Genomic DNA, 20,013 nt, shown 5'->3' with positions numbered 1-20,013 from the left:
AAAAAAAAAAAAAAAAAAAAAAGGCTATATATTATGTTACCAAGAAAAACAAAATGCTCATACGTTCATACAAAGAAATTCAAATTTCTGGTAATTCAGAGTCTCTGAAGCCAAAACCCAAATTTAAGAAGCTCTGCAATGATAGAATTTTTAACTATAAGGCAAAAATCAAATTATGATATTTAATACAAACTGACTCCCTGGGAAAGTACAGGATATTCATATTAGGCACTTTAAGCATCTTTTATTTAGGTCTTGATTTCAATATTGAAAGTAACCAAATGACTATTCAAAGTAAAGCCTGATGGGTCAATATGTTTTCTGATTTTAGCCTAGTTGAAACCATAGGAACAGAAGGGTATTAGAATAACCTGGAATCACATTAGTTAAATTACCAGTTTAGAAGCTATTGAAAATGTTCCTGATACTTAATGTCATGCAAGTTTTAGAAAAATAAAATTATTTATCCAATCTAATGTGCTTTATTAACAAATCTTGTTGGTACATTCACAGAAATAAACCACATACAGAGCTAACAAGTTATTTTTTGCTTGCAACTGCTGCACTATTTTAAAATCAGTTTCAGTTTCACTGAAATCACTGGTTACAGTTCCTTAAAATTAAAGGAAAGTGATTATTTTGGGGAGTAATTCAATGGGAACATGTCCATTCAAAAAAGATACAACTATATATAACACCAACTTTGCAAACAATTTTAAAATTTTAAAAACGTGATTATTTTTGGCAGAAATTCTATCTTTAATCTTAAACAGGCTATGGATAAGGAGTTTCTTGCCTATTCCATGCCTGCAGTCACCTTTGTCCATGAATGCTTTGTCTAACACATAAGTCTCAGTCTGTAAGTCCATCATCTCCTAAAAGTTCCAACTGCCAGCACAAGCTGCTGTAATGATGGCATGATGACTCACATCCTTATCCACACATGCACTTCCATTATTTATTGTAACACCTCATCGTCTACAGCCTCTCATGGGTTGTGGTAGATCAGAATGGGGAATGGGGAGGTGGTAGGAATGGTGGGACAGGTCTTGGTGTTTTTTCAAAGCTACAAGCTATTGTAAAATCGATTTAGTGGGTTGTGGTCAGTCTTTTGGTTTGGGGATTTTCTTGGGATCTGGGGAGAAGTTTAAAATAGAATAGGATACAATACAATAGGCTGGGCAATGGTGGCTCACACCTGTAATCCCAGCACATTGGGAGGCTGAGGTGATGGATTACTTGGGGTCAGGAGTTCGAGACCAGCCTGGCCAACATGGTGAAACTCTGTCTCTACTAAAAATACAAATATAGCCGGGTGTGGTGGCATATGCCTGCAGTCCCAGCTACTCGGGAGGCTGAGGCAGAAGAATTGCTTGAACCTGGGAGGTTGCAGTGAGCAGAGATTGCGCCACTGCACTCCAGCCTGGGCAACAGAATGAGACTCCATCTCGGGAAAAAAAAAAAGGAAATACAATATAATAGAACAAAAAACATCAGAGTGCCTCAGTGTAAGGGTAAGTATCTCTTCAGTTATGTTTGTATATAAGTACGTACATGTAGTCACAGTCTTGACATAAAAGCAACCAAAATCTAGGTCTTGGTTTAAAGACAATTTTAGATCTTTGGATTGGAGACCCACATTCTAGTCCCAGCACAATCCCAGCCCAATACTGGACTACTCGTGTCTTCCTTCTTTCAGTTTCACCTCATATCTGCTTCACAATCATTCACTCTACAATTGTATGTTATAAATGAAATGGTGTCCTGTGGATACTGTCTTAAATACCCAAGAAAAAGGCATTCTCCTTAGACAATGCAAAGAAAACCCTACAAAAAAACTATTAAAACATATTAAATTATTAAACATTTTAAATTATTGAAACCACATTAAAAGCTTTAAAAATATTCATATTTCCCTATTCATGTCCAAAAACATTTATTCTGGTTGTACCCAGCACTTCCCTTCCAGGAACAGTCCATTTGGATTATATTTTGAACTTGTTTTCTAACATTTTATGCTTCTCCATCTCTCAGATCCCATGTTTCTGGACTGATAATAACTAGCCACCTCCAGGAACTTCATAAATTATGTTGGAGAAAAAATTTTTCCCTATACATTTCATGTTTTTCAATTGTTTTACTGTTTTTTGTTTTTTTTGTCCTCAGTGACTTGCCAATGCTCTGAGATTTCCCTTAAAAACCTTTAACTTTTCACCTTACCTGTACTTCTTATTTCTCCACTCTTATATTCTTAGAAATAAATATTTTATTTTAAAGGATGCCTACAGCATTGACCCAATTTACAATACTTCCCTCTGGCATCTCCAAAACAATCAGTTGGCTGAAGCCTACCTTTCAAATTCACCACCCACAAAATTCAGTCAAAGGCATCATGCCCACTAGAATATACTTTCTTTTTTTTATTTTTTTTTGAGATGGAGCCTCGCTCTGTTGCCCAGACTGGAGCGCAGTGGCCGGATCTCAGCTCACTGCAAGCTCCGCCTCCCGGGTTCATGCCATTCTCCTGCCTCAGCCTCCTATGTAGCGGAGACTACAGGTGCCCGCCACCTCGCCCGGCTAATTTTTTGTATTTTTAGTAGAGACGGGGTTTCACCGTGTTAGCCAGGATAGTCTCGATCTCCTGACCTCATGATCCGCCCATCTCGGCCTCCCAAAGTGCTGGGATTACAGGCTTGAGCCACCGCACCCGGCCTAGAATATACTTTCAAAGTTACAAATAAATGTGGTTTAGACTTTGGCCAAATAAAACAACCAGTCGTGAAGGCTTTCAAGAGTTTTCATTTCAGAATGAAAACTTCAGAAATCCATCTTTCTTACGATAGCTTTGGAAAATGATCTCTTTGAATATAAAGCTCACTTGAAAGACAAAATAATATTTTTCTGCCCAGTTACTTACTTTCAGTGTTGAACTGTACTTTTTAATATTTATAATTTGCTTTAAATTCAAAATAATTGTGTTACACAAAAAAATGTTACAGTGGCTCTGGTGCCTAAAAGAAGTCTGGTCAAAGTACCTTTGAAGTAATATGCTTAATACACTGATGGTGACTCTTATCTCCTAGTTGCGTACTTCAAAATTTGTGCAATCATTTTAACTCTTCTTTTCTTCTCACACTCACATTTAATATATCATGAAATCTTTTTGGTTCTCTTTCAAAAATACCCAGGTTCCAACCATCTCCATCTCCACTCCATCTCCATCTCTGTCTCCACTGTTAACACCCTGGTTCAGTCTATCATCTCTCAAGAGGATTACTCCAAAATCTCCTGTCTGATGTCCCTACCTCTCTTACCTTCCTACAGTTGTTTTTAACAAAATAGCCATTGTGATCCTTTAAAAACCTCAGACAGATCATATCACTGCTCCACTAAAAACCCTGCAAGAGCTCCCTGCTTCGCTCAAAGTAAAGCCTAAATGCTTACAATGGTCTACATTTTCTGGCTCTTTGTGAGCATTCCTACTACTCCCATTTCATTGACTTCACTCCAGCTGCACTGACCTTGCTGTTCCTCAAGCCCACCCAGGCATGAGACAGTCTCTGGGCCTTTCAACTGGCTGTTGCCTCTGCCTAGAAAGCTTTTCCCTGGGACATCTCCATGACTAATCTTTCATCTCCTTTGTTGACTCAGTGAGGTCCATGCTGACTATCTAATAACAATCATAACCTTTGCTCCCCCACCAATCCAATTTCCCTTTATCTTCTCCTACTCTTTTTTTTTTCACAGCTGTTTATCACCTTCTAACATGTTAAATAAATAATATATTTATTATGTTGCTTATTTTCTGTTTCCTTCTGCAAGAATGTAAAGTCCCTAAGACCAGGATCTCTGTTTGTTTAGGAAAACAATTTATATTTATGTTATGGTTGGCATATTGTAGAGGTATAAGAATTAGCATCAGTAAATTGGTTCCAAATATTTTAAGAATGCTCTCTCACCTTAATACTACAACTATCTGGAAAGAGTTTTCAATTTCAAATTGATTTATAAAATGTGTTTAGTTTTATCAGACATGTGACAATGTATCCAGAGATATTTGGCAGGTGTGGGATGGGAATGGGCAGATCAAGATTCAAATTTTCCAAGTCCCTTAGAGAAATGAAAGCATTGCCTAAGAAATCTTTTCTTGCTTTGTCCTAAATAATCTTAAAACAGATGGCAAAAGCTAAATACTAAGTCTGCTTCCATGGAAACCACTATCACAGCAGCCCACTCTAGAGCCCCACCTATGAGATAAATGTTTGTCTTCCTATTGTTATAATCTAAGCCTGCCAACTTTCACTCTAAGTCCTACTAGAAAGTACAGCTACTATACACATATTAGCCTGGCAAACACATCTGGGAGAAACCAGTTCATACACAATCTAACCTTAAACATAATCAAACCTTGCAACATATAAAAATTTTTTTACATAATTTGCTGTATTATTCCGCACTCATATTTTACCTTTATTATATAAAAACTCATATGTCTTACTTTAATATTGCAAGCCTGCTCCATCAGTCTTCTTGCATTTTCCTCTGCCCTGTATCTCTTTGGAAGCTGAACTCTAAAGAACTTTAAAGCACCTTCAAAATCAGCCTGCAGAAGGTCTTCCTTTGAAGTCTGCAAAATAATAATCAAGAATCATCATTACATTTCATCCTGCTTTGAGGACAAATATATTTCAAAAATAATTTATATTTTCTTGAATATACTTCTATAGTTAAGATCTAAGTTAATTCAAACATTTTAAGAAGATATTTCTAACATTTCAATATTTAGATGATACTGCTATCAGCTGAAATAAATCACCATAAATCATAGAAGCAATCTAAGAGTTAATTAACAAACTAACATACTGAATTTATATTAGCTGAAAATTAGAATGATGATTTCTGGCAAAGCTTACCATGTTATAGTTCTGAGAAAAGAATAAATCTAAAAAAGGAAAAGAAACTGAACTCAAGGACTAATCTGTGACTTCAGCTCAATGAACATTTTAAGGATATTATTAAAAAGCTGGCTGAAGACATAGAAAATATAATCAAAATACATCAGAATTACACAATAAACACCTAATGGGAAGATGGCTTTTCAACTAATGACAGCAGCAGTTCAAGTGAAAAGAATAGGAAATTGATCCCATACCTTGAAGAAGGCTATGAAAAAGTAAATGAAACAAAACACCTAACTACTGCTCTTATGAAAACTATTGTTTACCAAATTTACTACTTCAAAAAATAAAAAAACACTTGGAAATAAATATATCTGTGTGCAGAAAAAAGACTAAAAAGAAAACAAAATGTTTATCTGTAAAGTGGAATCATGGGTTACCATTTATTTTTACTTTTCTTGAGACAGGGTCTCCTTCTGTTGCCCAGGTGGGAGTGCATAGTGCAATCATGGCTCCCTGCAACCTCAACCTCCCAGGCTCAAGTGATCCTCCCGCCTCAGCCTCCTGAGCAGATGGAACTACAGGCACACACCACCACACCCAGCTACTTGTAATTTTTTTTTTTATAGAGATGGGGGTCTCACTCTGTTTCCCAAGCTGATAACTCCTGGCCTCAGGGTATCTTCCCACCTCAGCCTCCCAAAGTGCTGGGATTACAGGCGTGGGTCACTGCACCCTGCAGGTTATTTTTTTCATTATATTTTGTTATACTTTCTGTATAACGCTTTTATAATAAGAAAGACAATAAATATTTTAATAAACAGCTATAAACAACTTTCACAAACACTGTGATATATATAGATTTAGGAAGATCAGTATATAGAAGCCAAAAACAAATTAGATGTTTTACAGTCAGTAATTAATAGTCAAAAACTTCAACAATTAAAAAAAGCACCCAGAAATCACATAACTATGTGCTATGTCAAAATATTACTTTATTTAAATTTAAATGTAAAGCTGATTAAAGACTGCACTGAAAAAGTAGGCAGCAGGCCAGAGAAATTCCTGCTTGTAACAGGGTCTCAGTTTTCGTCATCACCACCCTGGTCCAAGTCATTATCATGACTAGCAAGACATGTAGTCCAATCTTAGCAACATCTTGTAATCTACATTTTGGCTCCAATATAAGATCTGAGTGAGACCTTCTCTGAGCACTTAAATTCTTCCTCCCAGCCCATTCCCCACTAATTCACTTTCCAGTTTTACATCTGTTCCCCTTCTTCCCCTCTCTGTCTGTCTTTTTCACTGCTATATCCACAGCAACAAGAACAATGACCAGAATATAGGAGGCACTCAATTAAAATTTGTAACAGAATAAATGAATGAAATCTACTTTCATCTCTCTTTTGCTACAGTTTGCTTCCCTTTTCCCCTGCCCTTTAAACAGAAATGTGAAAGAAAAGAACATATTCACACCAGACAGTTTCACAAAGGTCCACAAATTAGTAATCAAACAATGGAGCTAGGCTAACAGTAGTAATGAAAAAACAAAAAACTCCAGTATATCTCAGATTTCTCTTTCCTCATAAATATACAGATGCGATAGCAACAAGTAGTGGAGAATGCTTAGCATGCTCTCAACTCACCTTAACTTAGTTGGAAAAGGCAGTTACTGGAAACAACTTCAGTCTGAAGAGAGCCTTTCTAACTAAAATACCAATTGCTGAATTATGGGGGAAAGCATCCAGCTACCAATTCTACCAGACATACTACACATCCCCAGCCTTCCTTTTTCATGTATAATACCAGTACTGATGATTAGCTCTCTGGTAATGGTTTGGACCATTCCAGACAAACTGCTTCCAGGGTTTGTGGAGAAACAGGATTAACCCTTTCTTCACTACTGAAAGTCCTCTGAAGGCACCTCTTCTATTTTTAGTGCAATTAACCTCTAGTTACCTGGAAACAGATGCCCCAAAATGGTGATGGGCAATCTCTTCTCTGCAGACAGTAGCACAGTTATCTAATTTTCTAATATTGCCAAGGCCTAATTTCAAATCCAGCCTTTTAGCACACACAAAGGCAGATAGATAGGGATCAAGAATGAGGAATCCTATGTTCTCACACACTGGACCTCTGGTCAAGCAGGGATGGCCATGTAGGCAGAGATGCTGCTTGGGAGAGGCTAATAGTCTCAGGGAGGGTACAGCAATGAGGTTCCCACCAGGGTGGGGCTGAAGCCCAACTCAGCTTGAGTCTCTGGACACAAGAAGCCAGAGTTCCCTGTGGCTGTCCTTTCCTAGACATTGTTGGTGTTGATATTCCTGCATATCACATGGATCGCCCAGCTCAGTTAAGCTCAAGAAGAGAGATCTGGCAACCATGGGGCAGGGAGGCTCAAGTATACAAAGGTGTGAAAGCTGCATCTTATTCAATTTGCTAACCTTGGCCTCTGGAGTACTTGACACATTAAAGGTACTCAAGGTTGCAAAGAATGTAATAAATTCATTTTAATTTCAATTTTGGCAAACTTGCAGTGCTATGTAAGTTTTCCCATTTTAAAAATGGGAATATCTTTAATCACAAGTATTTGAGAATGAGGCCATGCTTGGTGGCTCACACTCGTAATCCCAGCACTTTGGGAGGCTGAGGCAGGTGGATCACTTGAGGTCAGGGGTTTGAGACCAGCCTGACCAATACAGTGAAACTCCATCTCTACTAAAAATATAAAACAAAATTAGCCAGGCGTGGTGGCTCATGCCTGTAATCCCAGCTATCTGGGAGGCTGAGGCAGGAGAATCACTTGAACCCAAGAGGTGGAGGTTGCAGAGAGCCGAGATTGCGCCATTGCATTCCAGCCTGGGCAACAAGAGTGAAACTCTGTCTCAAACACACACACACACACACACAAGTACTTGAGAATGAACTAATTTAAGGCATAAGAACGCATCTTTTGAGCTCCAAAAGAAATATAAGGGGTGATAGTATCTGTGTTGCTCAAACATGCTCAAAAATAGATATCTTAGTGGCTAAAAGCAGTACCTTGCTCTCACTGATTTTTTGTTTGTTTCTTTTTTGTTTTTTGAGACAGGGCCTCGATTTGTTGCCCAGGCTGGAGTGCAATGGTGCAATATAGCTCACTGCAACCTCAAACTCCTGAGCTCAAGAGACCTTCCTGCCTTAGGCTCCTGAGTAGCTAGGACTACATGCGTGTGCCACCATGCCAGCTATGTATTAATATATATTTTTTTGGCTGGGTGCAGTGGCTCATGCCTGTAATCCCAGGACTTTGGGAGGCTGAGATGGGCGGATCACGATGTCAGGAGATCAAGACCATCCTGGCTAACACAGTGAAACCCCATCTCTACTAAAAATACAAAAAAAAAAAATTAGCCAAGTATGGTGGCAGGCACCTGTAGTCCCAGCTACTCGGGAGGCTGAGACAGAATGGCGTGATCCCAGGAGGTGGAGCGTGCAGCAAGCCGAGATCACACCATGGCACTCCAGCCTGGGCGATAGAGCGAGACTCCATCTCAAAAAGAAAAAAAAAATAATTTTTTTTTGGTTGTTGTTTTGTTTTGTTTTTGGTAGAGATGGGGGTCTCGCTATGTTGCACAGGCTGATCTCAAACTCTTGGCCTTAGGCAGTCCTCCCACCTAGGCCTCCCAAAGTGTTGGGAATACAGATGTGAACCGCTGTGCCTGGCCTCATTGATATTTTTAATTCCATAAAGTGGGCAATCTAAATTGCAAGAACTTATATTCTTCTTATGCGCTACAATACACCTAATTTCATTGTGAATGAAAACAAAAACGCCAGTAAGCAAAAAACACATAAAACAAAAACCTTGCTTGCCAGTATTCTAGAAGACAACCTGTAGTTAGTCCTACTTTGATTCTAATGGGTTTTTTCCTCCAATTTTCTATCTTTGAGAGACTTCCATAATCATTAAGTATCACCTCAAATGCCTTTGTAATGCCATAAGCAGATTATAAGCTTACAGAGATAACTCTCCATTTGCTGACAACTGTATCTAAAAGGTTTTTCCCTCTACAATCCAGGGACAGACACTTCTTGTTCTGCAAAGATTTGGATGTTTCACTAAGAACTTATCAAAAGTCGTTTGGCTTTTTTTTTTTAAAAGAATACTTTTTCAATCATAAATCGTACATATGTATGTGTATTGTCCACATGGTGGGGTCATGCAATTTTTCTTGATTACATATTCATGGCCCAAAATAAAAATTTTTTTTAAAAGCCTAACATAAGGTCTGACTACAGGGATAAACATAATTAATATTTTATTAGATTATTTATAGTCCTTTCCTCCATCATTACATACATATCTTACACATATTTAACAAAATTTGAATCATCCTGTACATATTATTTTGTTAAATATATGTGTCTTACAGACCAGGTACAGTGGCTCACACCTGTAATCCCAGCATTTTGGGAGGCCAAGGCGGGTGGATCACTTTGAGGTCAGGAGTTCGAGACCAGCCTGGTCAACATGGTGAAGCCCTATATCTACTAAAAATACAAAAATTAGCTGGGCGTGATGGCACGCGCCTGTAATCCCAGCTACTCTGGAGGCTGAGGCAGGAGGATTGCTTGAACCCGGGACATGGAGGTTGCAGTGAGCTGATATTGCACTACTGCACTCCGGCCTAGGTGACAGAGTGAGACTCTGTCTCAAAATAAATAAATAAATAAGCTTTATGAATGTCAAGCATTAATGTAATGTTGTTAGTCTAAAACATAAGTAGCAGTGCTGTTTATGAAAATAAAACATGGCTTCAACCAGGGTTCCAGAACCAGTTCTCACCATCCTAGTACTACTATCTCACCATCCTAGTACTAATTATTGTTATTATTGTTGTTACTCTTTTAGAGACAGGGTCTTGCTCTGTCATCCAGTCTGGAGTGCATTAACTCAATCAGAGCTCACTAGAGCCTCAAACTCCTGGGCTTAAGCAATCCTCCTGCATCAGCCTTCCTAGTAGCTTGGACTGCAGGCATGCGCCACCACACCTGGCAAATTTGGTTTTTTTTGTTTGTTTGTCTGTTTTACAGATGGGGTCTTGCTATGTTGCCCAGACTGGTTTTTAACTCCTGGTCTCAAGCCATTCTCCTGCCTCAGCCTTCCTAGTAGCTATGATTACAGGAGTGAGTTACCACGCCTGCACACATACTAATTATTAATGAGCTGGCTATGCAGATAATTAGTGCTTATAATTGAGTTTATAACTGTAGGAATACTAAGCCCTTACCCTGACAATGAAGAGGCTTAACGCATGATCTTGTGATCATAAGATCTATGCTTTAAAAATGTACCCCTAAAAGGCAAACTAATACTTCGAAAGCCAAACCAAGTACTCAAAATAGGTTGTGCTGGCTTCTGGTTTACAATTATACATCTGTGCTCACTGTACAAAATCCTTTCAGGCTAGAAAAACTGACTTAAACTGGAAAGGCTGTTCTTCAACTGGGAAATTCTTAGAGCTTTTCTGTTTTGCTTTCAGAACAATGGCGAGGGAAGAGTAAAATAATGAAAACGCAACTCCTTTCCCAACATTAGTTAAGTAATGTTAGCCAGAAGATAATATGAATAGGATTTAGACAATTTGAATAAGCAAAGGCATGTTTTCTTCCCTTGGAAATAAAGAAAATAACTCTACCAGCTTTTACATAAGAACTAACAGGCCGGGCGCGGTGGCTCACACCTATAATCCCAGCACTTTGGGAATCCGAGGAGAGTGAATCACTTGAGGTCAGGTGTTTGAAACCAGCCTGATCAACATGGCAAAAACCTCATCTCTACTGATAATATAAAAATTAGCTGGGCGTGGTGGCACATGCCTGTAGTCCCAGCTACTTGGGAGGCTGAGGCAGGAGAATTGCACGAACCCAGGAGGTGGAGGCTGCAGTGAGCCGATATCACACCACTGCACTTCAGCCTGGGCAACAGAGTGAGACTTTGGCTCCAAAAATAAAATAAAATAAAGTAAGAACTAATAAAGAATAACTTTTTGAAATTAGTGGCTCTACTAAACAACCATCTTTTTGCTCCCTGAGCTTTCTGACAAATCCTTTTAAATAATATGAACCATGTTTACCAATTACATTTCAAAGGTGACATTACTTCTTTCTTCATTTGAATAGAACTATATAAAAAGATAAAAGTAAAGTCATTTAAACAAGTCCTACTTCTTTTTCCTTTCAAGTAGGTAGGAAGAAATACCCAGAGGGAAAGGTAAGTAGAATGTTAATGTAAGTATCCTTTGCACTTACCCCAGTGATATGAATTAAGCAAATTGCCTGGCACACAATAGATATCGACATAAATTTGTTCCATGAATTTATTAAGGCTCCACTTAAAGCATATCCAGTATTCAAAAGTCAAGATGTATAAAATGGAAATTACGGAATATATTTAGGACTTATTTTTATATAAAAATTGATTTTTAGATTTTTTGGGGGTATCAGAAGTATACATGGCAACTTCTGCATTTGGGTTTTTAACTTCTGTTATAAGTTGTAATCTCTCTTTAAAGAGCAATCCTTGCAGTTGTTAACAACAGAGGTAAAAGGGGAAGACATAATTCTCCTCTGCTCTTTCATCTTTCCTTAAAATTAATGTTTTAAGAAAGTCCACAAAGTTAAAAACAAACAAGATTGTGATGCAATTTATCAGCATAAGAAATCTGATCAAAACAGAACCTTAAAATGGCTACTAAAAGGGACAGCTAGATCATTTGTGTATGTATAATCAACCCTCCTTCGATTCACTGTGGAAAATGAGTAGCTGTATTCAAACTCTAGCTAACACTAATTTTAACATATAATGGTCTGATAACTTCTTATGGCATATAAGTAGCAAAAATTAAAAATCCAGAGGGAGGCCGGGCATGGTGGCTCACACCTATAATCCCAACACTTTGGAAGGCCAAGCTGGAGAGACCGCTTGAGCTCAGGAGTTTTAGAGCAGCCTTGGAAAGAATTTCCCAGGTGAAGAACAGCCTTTCAAATTTTGTAGAGATGAGATGAAACCTCATCTCTACAAAAAATACAAAAATTAGCCAGGCATGGTGGGGGGCGCCTGTAGTCCTAGCTACTCAGGAGGCTGAGGTGGGAGGATTGCCTGAGACTGGGAGGTGGGGCTTGCAGTGAGCCAAAAATCACACCACTGCACTCCAGCCTGGGTGACTGAGACCCTATCTCAAAAAAAAAAAAAAAGAAAAAAAAAATCCAGAGGGAAAAGGGGAGATTCTGAACACGAGTAAAGTCAAAGTTTCTCCTTCTCCAAATATCACACACTTACAGAGTATGGACTCTGGCCACATGCCACTGCTGATACCATTTTCAATGTGTTTTTCCCACTGAAAAATTCAGTGCAAGAGTATCACATTTTAAGGTGATATTTATTTATTTATTTATTTATTTATTTATTTAGAGATGGAATCTCATTCTGTCACCCAGATTGGAGTGCAATCTGGGCTTACTGCAGATTCAGCCTTCTAGGTTCAAGTGATTCTCTTGCCTCAGCCTCCCAGAGTAGCTGTGATTACAGGCGCCCACCCCCACACCTGACTAATTTTTGTATTTTTAGGAGATGGGGTTTTGTCATGTTAGCCAGGCTGGTCTTGAACTCCTGACCTCAGGTGATCCGCCCACCTCAGCCTCCCAAAAAGTGCTGGGATTACAGGAGTGAGGCATTGGGCCTGGCCTGATTTTTTTTTTTGAAAGAGATAAGGTGGGTGGAAATAGTTCCACTGTTTGAGTATTAGCTCCAGATGCTTCTATTCCAAACTTCTCTCTATTCTTGAATAAATCTTTCTTTAAGGGCCTCTAATAAGCAGCAGATTCTAGGTTTGATTCTTTTAGGGGACTATTTGAAAAAAAAAAAAATCTAACTGTGATTCTATTTCTTATCTTCACTATCTTTACCCTAGATGGCTTGTTTTTCCTTTAGTTACGGTATCTAACAGAATTTTTATTCAGGTAAAAATTTCTGGAGCTCTGAGAATCATTTGAAAGTACAGGCTTTAGAAAAGGGAAATACCACTTAGCTGATGTCTAGGATATTTGCATCTCCTGTTTCAGTATTTTAATTTCACAAAAAAAAAAAAAAAAAAAAAAAAAACATGTTTGGTGAATCTATGTATAGAATTTAGGCCTTGTGGTAATATCTAAAATGAGATGCTTATACCTGATTAATTAAAGGAAAATTGTCCTTTACTGGGTGTACCTTTGAAGGGTAACAAGCAAAAATTCCAAATGTGCATCCTCTATTATATCAGTAACCTTCTTACAACTGAAGGTTATAGAAGCCTAGAGTTCTAGTAGTTTGATGATCCCTCTGTGAATCAGGGAACAATAAGTAATAAGGCTCAGAGCCCAAATCCACAACACTGTCTTGGTAAATCTTCATTTATTTGATTTTTTAAAAAATGACTTGTTTTATAATGAAAAAAAAATACTGGGGTCTTAAAAGTAAAATAAAATACTTGTATGTGCTTAATCCACAAGCATTCATGTTTAAAACATGACTAAAAAGGTAAAGAGATATTTTAACTTTAGTACTTTCTCTTGACTAGAAATGAAAAGATTGCAAAACCGCATGTAGCAGGATTCCTCTTAGGACTGCCCTGTGCAGATTAGCCATTGATCCCACATTATTAGCCAGTTCAATAACACAAGGCTGAACAACCTCCCCCTGGTACACATGCTAAACTTTGAGCAGTAACTTACTGAACAGCAGATCCTAACTCACAGCCATATTGCTAATTAAAGAACTTGTAATTTCCAAAAATGTAGAGTATCCTGGTATTACCAATAATTTTTCAAGTGCAACGGTGTAAAACAAAGCCAGAGATTTTCAAGTAGCCCCAAAGATAAATCAGCATATGCTTTTCTTTTTCTTTTTCTGTTTGCGATGGAGTTTAGCTATTGTTGCCCAGGCTGGAGTGCAATGGTGCGATCTTGGCTCACCACAACCTCTGCCTCCCAGATTCAAGCAATTCTCCTGTCTCAGCCTCCCGAGTAGCTGGGACTATAGGCATGCACCACCACGCCCAGTTAATTTTGTATTTTTAGTAGAGACGGGGTTTCTCCATGTTGGTCAGGCTGGTCTCAAACTCCCAACCTCAGGTGATCTGCCTGCCTTGGCCTCCCAAAGTGCTGGGAATACAGGCATGAGCCACTGCGTCTGGCCCAGCATACGCTTTTCACACATAATGCAAGTGGCATTATTACTTAGGCTCTAACTGATAGAGCCTAAGTAATGTCTCAAGACCACCTGAGAGATGTGCTACTTCAGATGCCTAATTTGGCAACCAAACAGAGTTGGTACAATTGCAACACACAGATATACATCACCTCCGAAGATCTCAAGCTTGAGAGCCCAACTCCCTGTGGATTTTATTGCTAATTAATTTTTTCAAACTAGAGGCAGTTTAAATTCATCCCTAATGCAGAGTTGAATACGCAAAATATTCTTAATTACCAATTTATGTTTTCCTTCAAAACAATGAAAATGTAAATGCCAAAGAGAGGTGGTACCAAATTACTGGAAAGTTACCATTGAAAGCCTTTGAGTCACAAAGTTGAGTGGTCTTTAGGATGCAGAAATATATTAGACCAATCCTGATTCCTCAGAGATGTAGAGAATTTGTTGAAATATAGTTTAGCATTTCACAATATCAAAACTCCTGAAATAAAATGCTTATTTCACTTACAAAAATAATAATAATAATAATAAAAACCCTTTCTAACAGAATCATGAATCCTTAGTTTTCTCCTTTATTAAGAAAAAGATGGGGTTCACGGAAATAATGACCTCACCTGGACATTAAAACACATGTCTTCAGCTCTTTTTATTTCTTATTTAAATGACAAACAAATTGTATTTCTCAAAAATACCCCCCCTATAATTGTATGCCAGTCATTGCATCAAACTTTGTTTTGCAATGACAAATAGACTTTCCTTAGGATGGGAAATTTTTTATTTACATGACTACCTAACATGTCTGTTATGATTGTACAGAAGAAATTATACTTGCATGTAAATACATACATAAAGACTGAACTAGTAATTGTAAAGATAAGTATAAATAGAGATGAACTATAGTGAAGGGAGATATGTGAGAGAAAAGAGTTAAATTCAGTCATGTAAATATTGTACTGAAAAGACTTTAATATGAGAGAACCATAATGAGGAAATAGTCTAAAATGGTATTAAACTCCATTCTATAAAACAGACAAGGCTAAATTATTCTTATTCCATTACCACATAATGGTATAGGACTACTGTAAACCAATTACCTTATGGAATAGTTGCTAGGTATAGTTCTCAAGCCTGCAACAGTGATTGTGGGTATTTAATTTTAACCCTTGGTAGGAAAGGAGGAAAGGTGATTTTTCTCTTATTCAGGAAACCAAATAACAAGCAAGTCAGACTTCCCAGATTCACAGCACAGAAGCCAGCAGCTTTAAGCTGTTTCACAGATAAACAGTTCAATCATTCTAGGAGACAAACCTACAATTTCCTACCAAAGTATTTTTAGGTGGTAAAATTCTCTATCAGAAAACAAAACAAAACAACAATCAAATTGGCAATCAAATGGGGAGGTTAGAAAGCAAACCACAAGCAGTCTAGATAAGTTGCTATGTCTGTTGTAAAATTTAACCCTTTGGAGATACAAATAACAGAATGCCTACATCAAGCACTTGGGTATTCTGCTTTATTGCTGAGCCTAGCCAGGCAGAAAACCATTTTTTTGCTGCCACAGAAATAATGCCACTAATGTGACCCTGGGCTCTGAGAAAAGAGCCATGATCTCCTCTAACCAATTAAGGGGTGGTGTGGACCAGGCTCCAAATGAGCTGCACAGCAGTGGTCACTCAGCACTTCCTTCTCGGCAGAATGGGGAGAAGGAGAAGAAAACCAGAGACCACAAGCCTCTTTCAGAGATACAAGGAATTTTCACAGAGGAAAGCAGATTCCCTACAAATGAAGTTCAATGAAAAACAATCTCACCGCCAGAAGCCGAGGCACAAACAGACGATGCCCCATCCCCAGAAGTTCCAGCACTCGACACGCATACTCATTCACCAGCTTGCTCCTCTCGTCGTGCATGTCCTGGGACTTTTTGACAGGAGGTGTGAGCTTAGCAGCTGGGGCTGGGCAGGGCACCCCTTCTTCCATGAGCACTAAGTAGGTATCCAGAATGAGAAAGATGGATCTCTTATCCACAATTTTAAGAACTGCGGTGGGAGGGGAGCCAGGTTTAGGTCTCCCTGGGAGGACGTACAAGCCAGTCTGTGGTGGGAATTGTCAGCTAATGTCTCCACAAGAAAAACATTTTGGCTAATTATCCACTGCGAGAACCCCAAAGTAGACTGGAAAATGAAAATGAAATCAAGTACTGATCTAAATAAAAAACGGCAAAAGCAATCGAATGCGAGAAAATGGCCAAGAGTGATGCAGGAGAGTTCAGATACATGTGTAAAAACGGACAAGCTGCTTAGAAGGGTCTAGCATGTGAGAATGTGTGAGTGTGTGTATGTGTGTGCGAGAAAGGGTGTGTGTGTGTCTATGTGTGAGAAGAAGCAGCAGCAGTAGCCAGGAAGCCAGGGCAGTTGTGAAGCTGCAAGGAGAAAAGGATGAGCTCATTGCAATCCCGATTCGTGACAAGCAGCGCTGTTGTTGCTGCTGCTGCTGCTACTGCTGCTGCTGCTGCTGCCTCTCGCTGTGAATCAGTAATGAAGGGGTAGGAAAGGAAGGGGAGGGAAGAGGAGGAGGTAGGTGAATGAGCATGCAGAGTGTGTCTCAGGGGAGAATGCTGTAATAAGAAGCCAATGGCGAGCCATTGGACAGATGCGCTTCCCCCTCTCAGTCTACCTTCAATCAGTGTTAGTCTGACAGCTTATGCTGTTGAATCCTAAGCCACAGAGAGATGAACTAGCTTTTTCTAACATGTGATGCCCACAGAAAAAAATCAGACAGCCAGTCATCTGAACGGCTGACCTTTATTCACTCTTGCTTTCTAACAACAAGAACAGATCTTGTATTTAAAGTGGGATGTTCCAATCCTTATTAGATGACTGAAACTGCTACAGAAGAGAGGTATTGGGGTGAACTGATAGAGTATGGACAGAAGAGCCAAAGACCAAGCATCCAAGAAATGACACACCCTCAAGTTGAAGTGTTTATGCAATAATAATGACTTTTTGCAATGCAAATACAAGAAGCATCTCAGGATTCTGGGAAGGCTGACCATAATTAAAAGGAAGATTTCTGTAAACAAGCAATATGATAAATAATAAAAACCTACCACATATTAAGAGTATACATTTAAAGAACTATTAAAATTGAAATTCTTAAAGCAAAAATAACTTCTGTATGCCACAGACCTTGACAAACACTCAGCTAATAGTTGAAAACATGTTCTGATAATCTCTGATCAAATTAATCCTTCCCCAGTAATAATATAAAAATTATCCATAGTTCAAAATTTTACAGTCTTAGTGCTAATGTGTTATATTAATTTACTTGTGAATAAATAATCAGTTGTAGCCAAATGAAGGCAAAATGACAAAATCACCGTAGGGACAGTCTCTTAACTTTATCCTAACAATTAACTAATCCATATTCAGCATCTTGATTCTGTGGTTCTGTAGTTGCTCTCTTAAGTACCAGGTTGGTTTCTCCATAAAAATTATAGCATGGTACAAAGAGAAACAAGGCTAAGAGAGCCAGAGCATGTATTTTGTGAGTCTTAGTTTTCTACTCTGACAAATAAGTTATGTATCTACAAATAACCAAATAGAAACATATTTGTTGATTTATGTCTGTAGGCCTAAAGAAATAGATTAATTATGAAAATGAGCTTAAAGAAATAGGAAGGGAGATTCTGCCTCCCTTAACAATATATTATTTGGTTTCGTTTTTCCAAAATCTCAGAAAAACAAAAATTTTAAGAAATTTAACATTTAAGGCCGGGCGCGGTGGCTCACGCCTGTAATCCCAGCACTTTGGGAGGCCGAGGTGGGCGGATCACAAGGTCAGGAGATCGAGACCACGGTGAAACCAAAAAATTAGCCGGGCGCGGTGGCGGGCGCCTGTAGTCCCAGCTACTCAGGAGGCTGAGGCAGGAGAATGGCGTGAACCCGGGAGGCGGAGCTTGCAGTGAGCCGAGATCGTGCCACTGCACTCCAGCCTGGGTGACAGAGCAAGACTCCTTCTCAAAACAAAAAAACAAACAAGAAAAACATTTAAAGTATTACTTAGCAAGTCATTTTAAATGAAATATTTATATGTTGCTGTCAAGCCTTTTATTTCTTCCAAAAATGATTTCTTTTTTTTTTTTAAATTTATTTGTTTGAAACGGGGTGTCGCTCTGTTGCCCACGCTGGAGTGCAGTGGCAGCATCTCAGCTCACTGCAAGCTCCGCCTCCCGGGTTCACGCCATTCTCCTGCCTCAGCCTCCTGAGTAGCTGGGACTGACTATAGGCCACACCTGGCTAAATTTTTTTTTTTTTTTTTTTTTTTTTGCATTTTTAGTACAGATGGGGTTTCACCATGTGAGCTAGGATGGTCTCGATCTCCTGACCTCGTGATCCGCCTGTCTCGGCCTCCCAAAGTGCCAAAAATGATTTCCTAACAAACTATATAAAGTAGAGCTAGGCACAGTAGTGTGTGCCTGTATTCCCAGCTACTCCAGAGGCTGAGGTGGGAAGATCCTTTGAGCTCAGGAGTTCAAGGCTGTAACATGCTATGGTCCTGCCTGTGAACAACCATTACACTCCAGCCTGGGCAACAGAGTGGAACCCAATCTCTAAAAACAAAAACAAAAAACTATGCAAAGTAAAGATCTTAATGTAAAATGATCATAAGCATAGAATATTACATATATACAAGTAAATTTCAGGTCCCTAAAGTTTTGGAGTAAATGTTTGATGTACTGCCTAGGATGAGGATAGGTTCAGCTGGAAGAGGGAGACCATAAGAGGGAAGAGGTTCTGGGCCTTTCACACTCTATCCCTAAACACACACGCACACCCATACACACACAACACACACCCCCCCACACACACACATCCCCCCACACCTCCCCACATCCCACACACACACTCCCCACACCCCACATACACCCCACACACCCACACTTCCACTCTACACTATACACACCCCCCCACACACACCACATACACCCTATACATCACACCCCCCACACCCTCCTACACATACCCGCAGACACAACATACATACACCACCTACACACACATCTCACACACCACACACACACCCAACACCACATACACATACACACACATGCACACTAGACACACACACACCCCTCAGCTCCATTTTTACCTTGTATACATACTGGTGTTCTGCATTAAATTTTGTTTGATAGGACTATGCTACATAGCAGTGCTACTACTATGAACAGCACTGCCATGGACATTTCACATTTAAGAACAAGGGAACATCCTGAATTGCTCTTAAATGTGAATGAAGAATTCAGTCACTTCTTAGGTTATACGATTTTTTTCTAGTTGACTTTTTAAAGGGTAGGGAAGATGTTTCCACTCAACTAACAGGGTCTCGAAAAGTACTAGCAGAAGCATTTTTTCTTATATAAATCAGAAACAGGACTTGCCCAAAAAGAGTCCAGTAAAAATAAGTGAAAATTAATCAAGTGATTTTGGAACTGTATGGTTTGGCTCTGATGCACACAAAAAGAAGTTAAAATCATACATACTATGTATTAAATGTAATAATTAAAATATGACTTTTTTATTATTTTTTTTGAGACAGAGTCTCACTCTGTCGCTCAGGCTGGAGTGTAGTGGCGCAATCTCAGCTCACTGCAACCTCCACCTCCCAGGTTCAAGCCATTCTCCTGCCTCAGCCTCCCAAGTAGCTGAGATTACAGGCACGTGCCACCATTCCCGGCTAATTTTTGTATTTTGAGTAGAGACAGGGTTTCACCATGTTTGCCAGGCTGGTCTTCAACTCCTGACCTCATAATCTACCCGCCTCGGCCTCCTAAAGTGCTGGGATTACAGGCGTGAGCCACTGTGCCCAGCAAAATATGATATCTTA

General features: G+C 39.1%; 1 protein-coding gene across 3 annotated transcripts in view; it reads right to left on the bottom strand.

Annotated features, from left to right (window-relative positions):
- Window positions 1-20,013, bottom strand: part of RABGAP1L (RAB GTPase activating protein 1-like) — an 828,259-nt gene that overhangs the window by 186,886 nt on the left and 621,360 nt on the right. For 2 of the 3 annotated variants that reach the window (XM_011981419.1, XM_011981418.1), the window contains exon 19: window positions 4,499-4,627. In XM_011981419.1, coding sequence (XP_011836809.1) covers window positions 4,499-4,627 — 129 coding nt within the window. Of the gene's footprint in view, window positions 1-4,498; window positions 4,628-15,939; window positions 16,661-20,013 lie in introns of those variants that run through there. The other variant, XM_011981420.1, reaches the window with a different exon arrangement.

The sequence above is a fragment of the Mandrillus leucophaeus genome, unplaced genomic scaffold, assembly GCF_000951045.1.
Source record: "Mandrillus leucophaeus isolate KB7577 unplaced genomic scaffold, Mleu.le_1.0 Scaffold226, whole genome shotgun sequence".
NCBI classification, from domain to species: Eukaryota; Metazoa; Chordata; class Mammalia; order Primates; family Cercopithecidae; genus Mandrillus; species Mandrillus leucophaeus.
This window is presented reverse-complemented; position numbering and strand designations above follow the sequence as displayed.